Source organism: Zootoca vivipara, chromosome 6 (assembly GCF_965207765.1).
Source record: "Zootoca vivipara chromosome 6, rZooViv2.hap1.1, whole genome shotgun sequence".
NCBI classification, from domain to species: domain Eukaryota; kingdom Metazoa; phylum Chordata; class Lepidosauria; order Squamata; family Lacertidae; genus Zootoca; species Zootoca vivipara.
In genome coordinates, this window is record NC_142589.1 from 13,719,572 (window position 1) to 13,732,245 (window position 12,674).

At 47.5% G+C, this 12,674-nt stretch overlaps 1 protein-coding gene across 1 annotated transcript in view; it reads left to right on the plus strand.

Moving 5' to 3' along the window:
- Window positions 1-5,717: 5,717 nt before the first annotated feature.
- Window positions 5,718-12,674, plus strand: part of LOC118086820 (solute carrier family 2, facilitated glucose transporter member 5) — a 33,174-nt gene continuing 26,217 nt past the window's right edge. Inside the window, exon 1 of the mRNA XM_060276222.2 lies at window positions 5,718-5,959. Within this exon, the coding sequence (XP_060132205.1) occupies window positions 5,918-5,959 (42 nt within the window). The 5' untranslated portion in view covers window positions 5,718-5,917. The remainder of the gene's footprint in view (window positions 5,960-12,674) is intronic.

Genomic DNA, 12,674 nt, shown 5'->3' on the forward strand with positions numbered 1-12,674 from the left:
GTTTTCCTATTTCGTGAAGGCTGAAATTTCAATTCAGTGGAGCAGGATCAAGATATTAACTGATATGCATGAAATTTCAGAGATAGCTATATAATCCCTAGTGTAGTAAGAAAAGACCTTTGGAGCAGGCATTTTTTTTTAAAAGTTTTTTATGAAGCAGCCTAGCCTCCATGCCCTGCCCCACCCCATTGTCCCCCGTCCCCCACCATGTTCTCACGCACCTCGGCGTGCCTACACCTATCTGGGCGCCATCAACCCACGGTACGCCACTGGACACAAAGAAGGCTGTCGCCCTATCTTACATGAGCAGGCAAGTGTTTAGCATACATGCCACTGGACCTTGAGTTTGTTTGGAGGTTCTAGCAGGGGAGCGCAGCTATCGTATACCCTTGACCGAAGAACGGTACACTCCTATCTGGGAAGGTCGTCCTCTTCCACCGAGCGTGCAGCTTCGGGAGGGACGCACATGGAGCGGTGAGGGAGGAAGGGGACACCCGCCTAGCCAGCCAGATCAGCCGAATCAACCCTGGCGATCAATGGGGTGACAGATGTCGCAGCCAGATCGGCCTCACATCCTCCTGTACGCGGACGATCCTTCCCATCCTCCTGTACGCGGACGATATGGTTTTGCTCTCGCGGACCAGAATAGGTCTAAAGCGACTGGTAATTGCCTGCATTGAGTACATGGCCAAAATGAACTTATGCTTGAACTTTGAAAAAAGCAAAATCCTGGTGTTTGGTAACTTACGCACAAGTTATAGCTGGGTTTTTGGAGGTAAACCCATCCAGCAGGTCTTTAAATTCAATTATCTAGGAATCACCTATCACCATACAACGAGGCGTGGCGGTGAACGCCAGTAAGATATCCACGCAGGCAATTGCGCGATTTTTTTACAACAAGGGGCAACTCACATATCCCTTCTGCGCTCAAGATCTTCAATGCCAAGACCATTTCACAACTGCTCTACGGCATTCCAATCTGGATCCCGGGGTTCACCCAGACAGTAGAGCAAGTGCAATCAACCTTCCTCTACAAGATTTTCTCTGTTCCCAGATGCGTCCCATATGCAGTTTTATGTTTAGAGGGAGCTCAACACAAGGTGGAATCTGTCGCCTGGGCAAGATTCCTTATATTCTGGCTAAAAATCTGCCTCGACTCTGACAGAGATCCCTTCCTCCAGGTAATGCTTTCGGACACCTTCCTCCCCCCAGGGCTGCAACACTTCAATAGGAAGGTACAGCAACTGGGGCTTTCAGTAGAACTCCTCCGCTCAATGTCCTTACAATCTGCCAAAGCCACAGTCATTACTAGGTTGTGGGACATTGAGAGACAGGATCTTATAGCGGCAGCAGGCACAACATGTTCCCCACCTCCCGTGGGCTCATGAAACAAAACCTAACTATCTTGACTTCCTACTGAACCCACAAGAAAGAAGGGCATTTTCGTTGGCCAGGTTCAATGCAAATCCATCGAACCTCCTGTGGGGAAGATTCTCGGGCAAGGCGAAGGATGAGAGGATCTGTCCGTGTCATGACCCTCAGGTGGAAAGCCTTCTACATATGGTTTTTCATTGTAACCTTTACGTCGACCTTCGTCAACGGTTCCTGGACCGGCTCTGCATTCCCAGAGGGAGAACAGAGCGGGAAATCTTGCGGTTCCTCTTGCTGGGGAAGGACCCGGTCCTCACCAAGATGGTGGCTCAATATCTTAATTTACTATTTTCTCGGCGTTGTACTCTGCAGTCGTCTGAGTTGTCGGAAGCCCCATTGTCGTGAAAGCGGATGGCGGATTATTCCCTTCCCTCTCTTGGCACAGCGTTTGCCACAGTGACAGTTTTAATCTGTTATTATTTTGTATGCGAGTTTATTTGATGCCAATAAAGGTTTTTACTTTTAAAAAAAACATGCCACTGGGGTGCAAAGATCCTCCCAGCGCCCCCAAATTTAGTTTAGCCCCCAAATTAACTTTTATTATGTTTATGTCAGACACCACGCTTACGCTTTAGCTCTTGTTTACAAAAGAAAAGGAGAAACAAACTTTTTATGCGCTCATTTATTTACAATACGCTTCTACTTCAGTATGCAACACCATCACACTTAAACTTATAAGTATTGTTTAGGCACCTACTTAGGAGAAACACAAATCGTGTCAAAGGTACTGCTGACCCCGCTGTCGCATAGCAGTGCAGCTCAATACAATACGTGACTTAATATTTTGATGTCAGAGTTAATTTCGTGTGCACGGCGCCGCTGAGAATGACAAGTGCAGCCATTGTGAATGACAAGCCGCTAGCCTTTGGTAAATAAGTGCACAAAGTCAAAAGTCCTTTAGTGAAACAGTAGGTATACATTTCAGTAATACCTAGGTATATATGTATTTTGTTTTTCTAGCTTGATCAAAATTGTTTATTATTTCATAACAGGTAGATAGTTAAGAGCTTAGGCGGCTTCAGCGGCGGGCACCTGGTGTCCCCCATAAATCGGCGCCTGGGTGCCCTGCACCCCTTGCACCCCCTGGTAAAGACGGCCCTGTACATGAGCATCTGAGGGGAGAGAAACCACTAAGAGGGTGGAGGTGGTTTTTCAGATTTTTAGGGCCGAAGTCATTTAGGGCTTTAAACATTCACTTGAGTGCCTTGAAGTGGCTCCAGATTAGATCCCTTGAGTCTCCTCAGGACGGTGAGGTCTGCAGATTCCTTTTTCACCCACAGATTGTCCCCATGAGAACTATGAGCTCTACCCGTGAGCAGTGGCCTCTGAGCAGCAACTTCTTTGTAGGTTCACTGTTAAGTGTGGGGCCTGTTTGTTATTACCCAGAGCGCCCGTCTTTCAAAGTGTCTCGGCAAACATTATCCAAAAAAATGTCACGTTAAAGCATTGCTCGTTGAAGTAGTTTGCACAGTGTGAACTGCAATGCAGGAGTCAATAAGAACAGAATAACTTTCCCCAAGGCTAGGGATGAAGGGAAGAAATTTGATTCCGTTCACATTTAAAGATGAAACGCCCAACTTTCAGAAACAATTCACAAACAGAAGCACAGCCATCCTTTGATGTTGGCGATTTCCTGAATTTTGCAATGCTGTTGTGCATTGTGCAAAAATGCATATAAAGTGTGCATTAAAACGTACCTATTATAGAAGGTAGCATATGAAAAGGCATTTATACGTTGGGGAAATTCACCCACCCATCTCATTTCACAGTCTTTCTCCAGTAGTAGACAGCCTCTGAACCCCCACAAACATGGAGACAAACATTCGCTGCTGTCTGTCGCCAACAACCTTTAGGGGTTATTTTGCCTTTCTATGTGGCTAATACACACTGATAAGACTTATTCTCCATGAATTGTTTTCAAAAGCCGTCTAAACTGGCAAACCTCAATCAAGCGTATAATCCAATTCACAATCCACATAATTAAGCTTGGATTTCAGAATGAAAAGTCCAGTTATCCGTTGCTTTTGGCAAACACTGTCTATAGTAGGAGAGAAATGGGGGTGGGGGTGGTTCAGTCCAATGGTCCATTTAAGTCCCGCATCATGTTCTCACTGGGGGGAACCAGATGCTTGTGGGAAATTCAAGCCCAAGAAAACTCTGCCCTCCTGCAGCTTCCAGCAACTGGTGCTAAGATCCATTACTGCCTCCAACAGTGAGGCAGAGCACAGACATTGTGGCTGTTAGCCATTGATAGCCTTCTGCACCATGAATTTGTCTAGTCTTCTTTTAAAGTCATCCAATTTGGTGGCCATCACTGTGGGAGTTTAACTATGTGCTGCATGAAGAAGTTCTTTTTTTATCTGTCCTGTTGTTGTTGTTGTTGTTGTTGTTGTTGTTGTTGTTGTTGTTGTTAATTGTTTATACCCTGCCCATCTTCCAACATTCATCATCACTGGATGTCCACAAGTCTAATGCTAAAAATCTAATTTTAAATTGTTGTAGCCTGCCTGGGGACCTACTGGTAAAGTGTGAGCAGTATTTTCATTATCATTATTTATTGCTAATCAGTCCTCTCTAGTGCTTTTTAGGGTGCAGGCTTGCTTTACAAAATTCTCACATCCACAAATAGCCTATACCAGTTTAAGGAAAAGGTGATTTTTTGAAAGCTCTGTGGCTTCAAGACGGAGCCAGAGGACCAGAGAACCAGGGCGGCTGATCGAAAGTCTTATGTACAAGAGCCGGCAAAGCATCTCCATGGAATTAACCCTTTGGCTGTATTCTTAAGTAATATAAAATGAGCTACGGTTGTCATGTCCTAGAGGTCACCCCCAACCTCTCTCACTGCCAAGGAAATATAACAAGATATAACAAATATAACAAATAGAACCTACCCAAGTGATGCTGACACTAAACCCCACACAAGCACTAAGGAAAATAATATCAGTTTTACCACCTCTTTCTTCCCAACCTTAATACTCCATATACAGTAACACTAATGTCTCACAACAAATGTAACTGATTGTTGAAAACACAACCTAAAAAAAGAGACAAGGCACATACTTTTGTAACCTAAGGAAATCTTTGATTAAAAGTATATATTTAAAAATAAGTGGTTGATAGATGCTACCTGGTTTAAGTCATTTTTTTAATTTACTTTTTTAGATTGTACACCTGGGGGCAGAGGCTGTCTCATTTTAATTGATTCCATGCATGCCAATCTGGGAGCCTTTTCGGGTGAAGAGCTAGGTAAAAAGCTCTCAATACAATCGTACCTTGGTTCTCGAACAGAATGCGTTGGGGGTGGAGGATAGGGGATCGGGGCCAGGCCTGATTCTGGAGACGGTGGGGGGGGGCACGGGAGTGGCGGTGTGACTGGGCCTGCCTCTCCTGCCACGCCCAGAGTTGGTGGAGGGGACTTATGGGCCCGGCCTGGCTCTGGATCGGCCTGGTAAGGTAGGAGGAGGAGGAGGAGGAGGAGGGGGTGGGTGGGGTGTGGCGTCAGTACACAAATGGCATCTGTTCCTTTGCCGTCCACTGGAGGGAGCTATTTTTTGTCACAAATTCATGTTTTTACCTGTGATAGGTGTGATATCTGTGCGATCTAAGTTTATGCAAACACTCGGATATTGGACTGGACCTAATGGTCAGGGGTCCCTTTACCTTTACCTTTTACTTTTAATACCACGTACAAAACACACCCATCTCCCATTGCACACAAATGGAAAACAGGTGCTGCAGATATTTCTCTTCTGGGATTGGTCAGGGTTTTTTTTGTGTTGTAGGTAGTAAGCCAGCTGGGAATCTACCTTCAGCCGGATTTGGCTCAACGGTGCCCAGCTGCCAACCCCTAAAAAATGACAGATGATGCAACTCTGGCCTGAAACACACACACATGGCAGCAACAGCAGCAGCTCAGATGGTGAATGCTTGTGCAAGAGGTTGAGATGTTACCCACAGCCTAGTTTATCTGCATCCATGTTTTGATATCCACCCATCTGCTCATTTCCCCCCACATTCTCCTTCTTGCTGGCACCAGACAAAAAGAACTAGGGAAGCAGAAATTAAGGCAGGTAATAATTGCCAGCCCTCCTTTGCTGCTTGTGTATGTCACGAACATCTCCCTGCTGTGTGGGGTGTGTTAAGGTCATGATCTTCCTCTGTTGTGCAACATCGAAACCTCCACAACAACCTTAACAAGGAGCCATGGAAGCGAAGCTAATCGAGCTGCCAAGTCCAGCCCTCGCTCTTTATTTTCTAAAAGCTGAGAAATTGTGGAGTATCAAGCTGGCAAAAGATCTGCCTCCCCGAGGCTGAAGAACAGGCAACTCTAAGGTCCAAGAGGGCAGAACAAGCCTGTTATACAATTGGGGTCTTGGACAAAGTGCAAATAAGAGACATAGCACAATCCTTCGTTTCAGCATTTTTTCTCATTCCGAACGCAAAAGCTCTCAGGCCCCTTGTGGCTCTCCATTCCTCAAGCGTGAAAATGGAGAAGGGCTCCGAGGCAACGCTCACAGGCAAGGAAGGGGTAAATTGCGGAGGGTTTTGTAAAATCATAGAATTGTAGAATCGGAAGGGACCCCCAAGGGTCATATAGTCCAATCCCCTACAGTGTGATGATAGCTAAAGAATCCCCAACAGATGACCACCAAACCTCTGTTTAAAAACCTGCGCTGCAGGAGAGATTTGTATCCCACCCACCATATTAAAAAACTATCGTAAGGGTCTGTCACTATGGCTTTGCCTATAAGGTGCTGTTACCGTAGATGAGGGGCGAGCTTTACAAACAAATGTCATTGTTCCTTGATAGCTGGGAATAACTCTCCAGCCTTTGGAGTGCAATATGCATCAGAGCCTAGAGAGGGTGATAACCTGCTGCTAAGGGCTGATGCGAGAAACGGTTCAGATCCAGTTCTGTAGTTCAAATTTTAAGGAGAAAGATAATTTCTGGATGGGGTTGATAGACCCTCCAGCGACATCCCTGATTTAGAAAAGCAGTCTCAGTTTCTGATTTGATCCCGGAATGTCCCACTTTTCCTTAAGATGTCCCTATTTTGATTGGAGAAAGGTTTGGGGGTATGGTAAAGTATCCCTAATTTCATTGGAGAAATGTTTGACGGTATGGAGTTATCCAACCCCCTGAGCTGTCTGAAGGCAATCCTGTATAGGTAAGTGGGGTTTTTAAAAAAAGAAAAAAAGTTTAATGCTTTATTATGTTTTTATGCTGGAAGCTGCCCAGAGGGGCCGGGGCAACCCAGTAAGATGTGTGGAGTATAAAATTATCATTTTGCAATGGGACGTCTCTATTTCCATCAGAGAAATGTTGGAGGGTCTGGGTTGATTTTAAAATGGGATGCAGCCTTGGTCAGGCACTAGTTGCTTACTGGAGATCTGCAGAGGCAGGCAGGGGCGTACCCAGGATCAAAACTAGGGGGGGGGGGCAAGCCATGATCATTCGGGGCGGGGCCAAGGCATGGGAGGGGAGGGGCCACAAAGTGGGAATGTGGGCGGGGCTACAGGGCCAGCGGGCTTGATGACTCTGCGGCGGCAGCTGCAGCCGCTAAATGAACCCCCTAAACTCTCTCACACGAAATTCCCCTGCTCTGAAGACACCGCTCCCATCCATTTATGGCCTAACCACCCCCCTGAAAAACCCCTTTGGGCCCCACTTTCCCTCCTCCAGGTCCCCCCGAAGCCTTTCCAGTTCCCACCCTATATATCTGGGATGGGGAAGGGGCTCAGAGGTCTGCTAGTCCTTGGGGGCCATCCCCCCGTGGCCTGGGAGGATACCAGGGACCCCCCCCCCGCCAAGCTGAGACCCTCAAAGAAGAAGAAGCTGCCACCGCTGCCTCCCCATCACGAGGGAGCAAACGATGGGAAAGGTGGGGTGGCGCAGTGCAGGCGAGCGAGCCACCCCCCAGCTGCGACTCTACAGCGGCAGCGGCGGCTCCCCCGCCCTCAACGCCCCTCTCTCGGAAGGGGCGGCAAGGGAGAGCAGCTGGGGGGGCACATTGGAAAGAAGGAAACAGCAGCCAATGCCCGGAGAGGGCAATGCACGCAGGGGGAGCGGAGAGCTGTGCCGCCCCCCAAGGCGGCTCCTTTCCTATTGCCCGGGGTGGGGGGCGGCGAGGAAGGGTCGCTGCCGCTGGGCTACTCCTGCCACCGGCAATCCAGCGCAAACGCCCCCACGCAGCATCCTTTCAGCAGCCACGACCACCGCGTTCGGGCGCCGCCCCCCACTCCTCCTTTGCGGGCTTCTGCTGCTTCTGCCCGCTGAGGCTGAACTGGCTCCTGTCGGTGCACTTCCTCTCCCAGCCCAGGAGGAGTCTCAGTAGCAACTCCTAACTCGGGGGGGGGCATTCCCAGCCCGCGGCGCCGACGATCGCAGTGCAGCCTACCGGGAGGCAGAGCGCGGCAGTGGCTGCAACCAATGCAGGGAGCCGCGTCTCCTTCACTCTTAGGTAGGATAGGTTGCCGCCCGGCAGGGCTTTCCATTGGGAGGCACGAAGGCTTTAGTGGGTGGGGATTGGTGCAGATGTAGGCAGGGCAGGCTGAGAGGAGGAGCCGCCGCCGAGGAGCCGTGGCACCAGCAGCGTTTCCTCCTCCCCCCTGTCAACAAGCGGGGCGGCGGGTATTTGCTTCCCTAGTCGGGCCCGTGGTTTGGCCTTCTAGGGGGGGCAGCTGCCCCTCCCTGCCCCATGCTGGGTACACCCATGGAGGCTGGACCTAGACTCAGCCTAGATCGAAAGCAGCATATTGAGAATGAGCCCAAACGATTCCGGATTGAGATGTGGTACAAATGGGTTAGTGTGTACTAAACGCAAGCCCCACTATGCAAAAACCAGTGGATTGAAGCCACCTGAGGCCTTAGTGTTTCTGAGTCCTTCTGGGTGTGTGTTTTCTTTGCCTTAGTTTCATCAGCACCAGAAGAGTCCCGTCTCGCCAGTTGCACTTGGTAGGCAAACTAAGGCCTGGGGGCCGGATGCGCCCAATCGCCTTCTAAATCAGCGTGTTTTTACATGAGTAGAATGTGCCCTTTTATCTCTGGGTTATTTGTGGGGCATAGGAATTCGTTCATTTCCCCACCTCAAAATATAGTCCGGCCCCCCACAAGGTCTGAGGGACAGTGGACTGGCCCCCTGCACTTGAGTGTCGCAAAGGCACCGAAAGATAGGTAAAAGATCTGACCTCCAATGCTCACTAATGCAGCGTCTGCCTGGGGAAGGGGTCTAAAAATGCATTGCTCTTCTGAAGACAGATTTCTGTTGGCCAGGTGGGAGAGTTGCCAGAGTCAGAATCTGCATCATCAAAGCCTTTGGAAGACAATCTGGATGGATCTCCTCCCTCCAGGCAAAAGTCCCCGGCCTGAGATGGAATCAGAAGTTTCCCAGGAATGCTGAATCTTAGAAATGATTTTTATTAGCTAGGGAAGTGCTAGGGGCAATATGGAGAGCAGGATTTGCCCCCTGGCTCGATCAGGATCACTCAGTTGTTTACGAGTTTTCTTTGAATTGTAGAGTTGGAACGTACCACAAGGGTCAACCCTTGCAATGAATCACAGCTAAATAATTCACGCCAGGTGGCCTGAAAATAATGGTCATGATTATGGCTGTGCACACAATATAACTTTAAAAAACATCCTTTCCCTCATACAATGGTATAGAATCCGTCATTTTATACCAGGCTGGGAGCTGTCCTTGCAGAAGGGTTTATTCTAAAATGCCATGCATTTGGGCATCATTAAAGCTCTTCCTTTTCAACAACGCCACCCACAACTGGTGCCTTTGTGTCCCCATGTTCCCCATATTTCAGCATTATTAAGTGCCAAGGAGTCTTGGTTTCAGATGCCAGCACTACTACATAGCTGACCATTAGAAAGCTGTGTCTTTTTTTTCCCTTTTTTCTTTAGCCGCCCTGAAGATTTTGTAGACGTGTATTATAAAAAAAGGTTAAAAAGACATGAATGAATAAATATTTCGTCTCCTGTTTCCATTTGCAGCTGCACTCCTGTGGTGCCCCTTACCCACCCTAATTAAGAGCAGGAAGGAGGGCATAATCCTGCCCCACACCCAGGGAGTCCTAAGAGTGCAAGCAACCTAGCACATGTCAAGAGCTTATTCTTTAAACAAAGCCTGGGCATCCTTCCAACAATTATTTTTAGCATTCTTATATCACTTTTTGACACCACAGAAATGTTATATTAAATAAAAATAAAAATCCTTATTGTATAAATAAACCCTGTGAGGGAGGGCGAACCCAGAAAATCTTTCCCGCTCTTTCCAGAGCTGGCATCTGGATTTTAAACCTAATTTGCAAAATAAAAATAAAAAAAATCTAGGTAGATACATTTTCATTGTTTTTTCAGTGTGATGCAGTGGTTAGAGTGTTGGACTATGACATGGGAGACCAGGGTTCAAATCCCCACTCAGTCAGTTAGACATGGTTGTTTTTGTTGTTGCTGGAAGGACAACAGCAGAAATCATTCAGTGTGTTTCTTAAAGGTTAATCCTGCTATTATCCATCAAGAAAGGTGCTTGAGGTGTAGCTTAGCAATTAGCCAGACTGGCATGATGTTTGCTGAGGTAACATGAATCCTGATTGGCTGTGTTGTTCTGAGGGAGTTTCTTTCCTCTGTGTGTTTGGTTGAATGTCTCCCTGCTGTGTACAAGGCCTGGTGTAAGAAAGACAAAACCTCTGGTCCTTTTCATCTCAAATTATATGCTATTTTAAGATAAGATAAGATAAGATATCTTTATTGTCATTGTCCCCTTGCGGGAACAATGAAATTACTCGGTTGCTACATCCACTCTCAGTTTTCTGCTCAGTTTCCTTGGCAAAGCATTGTCAGGATTCCTTTTCTCTCTGGACTCCTATCCTTATGCCTCTGGTGCTTTGCATAAGCAAAGTCACAGGCCCAAGAAAATTGCAGTGGAAATGTCAACAGTGAAGGAGAAAGCAGCCGAAAAGCAGGAATGGGAAGCAGCTAGGGTCACAAGAGGTGAAGCTATAAAACACACACACACACACACACACACACACACACACACACTTTCAGTTTAAGGGAAACTTCACTGAGCTAAAATATTGACCTAGAAGGGAGGCCTTGTTCTTGCCAGCAACTGTGCTGCAGCGGTTTGCACTAAGTGCAGATCCTGGGTCAAGCACAGCAGAAGCCCCACACATATTGCAGTAATCCAGTCCTGAAGGTAAACAATGTATGAACTACTACGGCCACGTTTTTCTGGTCCAGGAACTGGTGAGGGGTGTGTGGCCTGGCAAAAGTCCTGAGGGCCAGATAAAAGAGCCATATTTGGCCCCCGGCGCCTAAGGCTCCCCACCTGTGCTTCATTCAGTGGCTGCAACATTCACCTGACTGGACCCAAGAAGAAAAAACAAGCGAGGCCATGATTAGTGTGAAATAAGAATTAGTGTGAAATAAGAACTCATTGTCCTGGAGATACTGAGTTAATTAGGGACTCTGATTACCTGTCGTGTTTTTCCCTGGGTACCTGCCTGCGTTTCCATTAGCTCCCAATTTACAACCGGCAATTGATTTCTAATTGCACTGACTGCCTGAGGAGCACTACTCAGGGGCAAGGCTGTGAGATTTACAAGCAGTAAATCTCTGAAGTTCAGAGATTTATGGCTCAGGTGGAGCAGAAGGGAGCTGGTAGCTGTTGTGATATATAGGTTTGAAAGATAAGAAGAGTTGTTATATAACCCTGCTGCGCACCCTGAGCTAAAATGTTCCCAGGGGTAGGCAACGTAAGGCCTGGGGGCCGGATGTGGTCCAATCGCCTTCCCAATCCGGCCCGCCGATAGTCCAGGAATCAGCGTGTTTTTACATGAGTAGAATGTGTGCTTTTATTTTAAATGCATCTTTGGGTTGTTTGTGGGGCATAGGAATTTGTTCATTACTATTTTTTCAAAATATAGTCCGGCCCACCACATGGTCTGAGGGATGGTGGACCAGTCCACGGCTGAAAAGGTTGCTGACCCCTGGTTCAGCCAATACAGCAGAGCAGGCCAATGGGTCTTTGATTCCTGCATTGCCGGGGGTGGAATTAGATCACCCTTGGGGGACATCTGGACTCTCCTTCCTCAGAGGTTTCTAAGCAGAGCTTGGATAGCCATCTGTCCTGGATGCTTTAGCTGAGTTTCCTACATTGCAGGGGGTTGCACTAGAAAGATGACCCCTTGGCGTCCCTTCCAGCTCCATGATTCTATGTTTCTTTCTGCTTCAACAATATTTCATTATGTTCCTATCATTTTAGGTTATTGTATTTTGTATTAATTTGTATATTCCTGCGTATAAGACTACTTTTTAACCCAGGAAAATCTTCTCAAAAGTCGGGGGTCGTCTTATACGCCGGGTAGTATTTCTTATACGGCGCGTATATCCCAAACTCTATACTTTAACTGGAAAAGTTGGGGGTTGTCTTATACGACGGAATATACGGTGTGTTTTTTATAAAAAAAAACTACATATACTGTAAAACATGTTCTATTTACAAACAAAACATTTAAATAGCTACCTTTCTACTGGTAGGATGGGGGCGGGCATGAGCGTAGCCAGGCTTTTGTTAGGGGGGCAGAATCCCAGATTTGTATTGATTTTTACTTATTTGGCTACACCCATGGGGGGCCACAAGAAGGAAAACAGGTCGGAAGGGGGCTACGGTCGGAAGAAGGTTGGGAAACATTGAGCTAAAACACTGTGTTAGCAGCATTGAAAGAACTTCCCAGAGGCGCAAGCCTAGGCAGTGTGTCTGGAGGTCCTGCTGGGCTGCCCAGACACCAAGATCTCCCTCTCAGCCGTGCCAATGTGGTCCAAAGGATAGCACAGCAATACTGCCTCCAGCACTGGAGGTGGGGAAACAGCCATGGACAGGCCTGAACCTCCTTGAATTGGTCTAGGTCTCCTCGTGGGAAGCCATCCAAGTCAGTGGCCACGCACCGCTGCAATATACAATTGCCTGCCCGTTAAATTGCTGCAGGGAAGATTGTGCAAAAACGAAAGTCTTCCCGTCTTTGACAACTATATTGCAGGCTTCATCCAGAAAAGACTGGCCCACCCTGCATGATCTTTGCCATGCAGTCCACAGGGAGCAATCATATCAAAGTCTCCCTCTGATTGCTGCCCTCCAGTGTTATTACTGAAGTTGTGTAGTGATAGGCAGCCCTTCAAAGCCCATCTGATCTTGCTCTCGGCCAACTATTTCATGTTTTCTTTAGAAGAACTC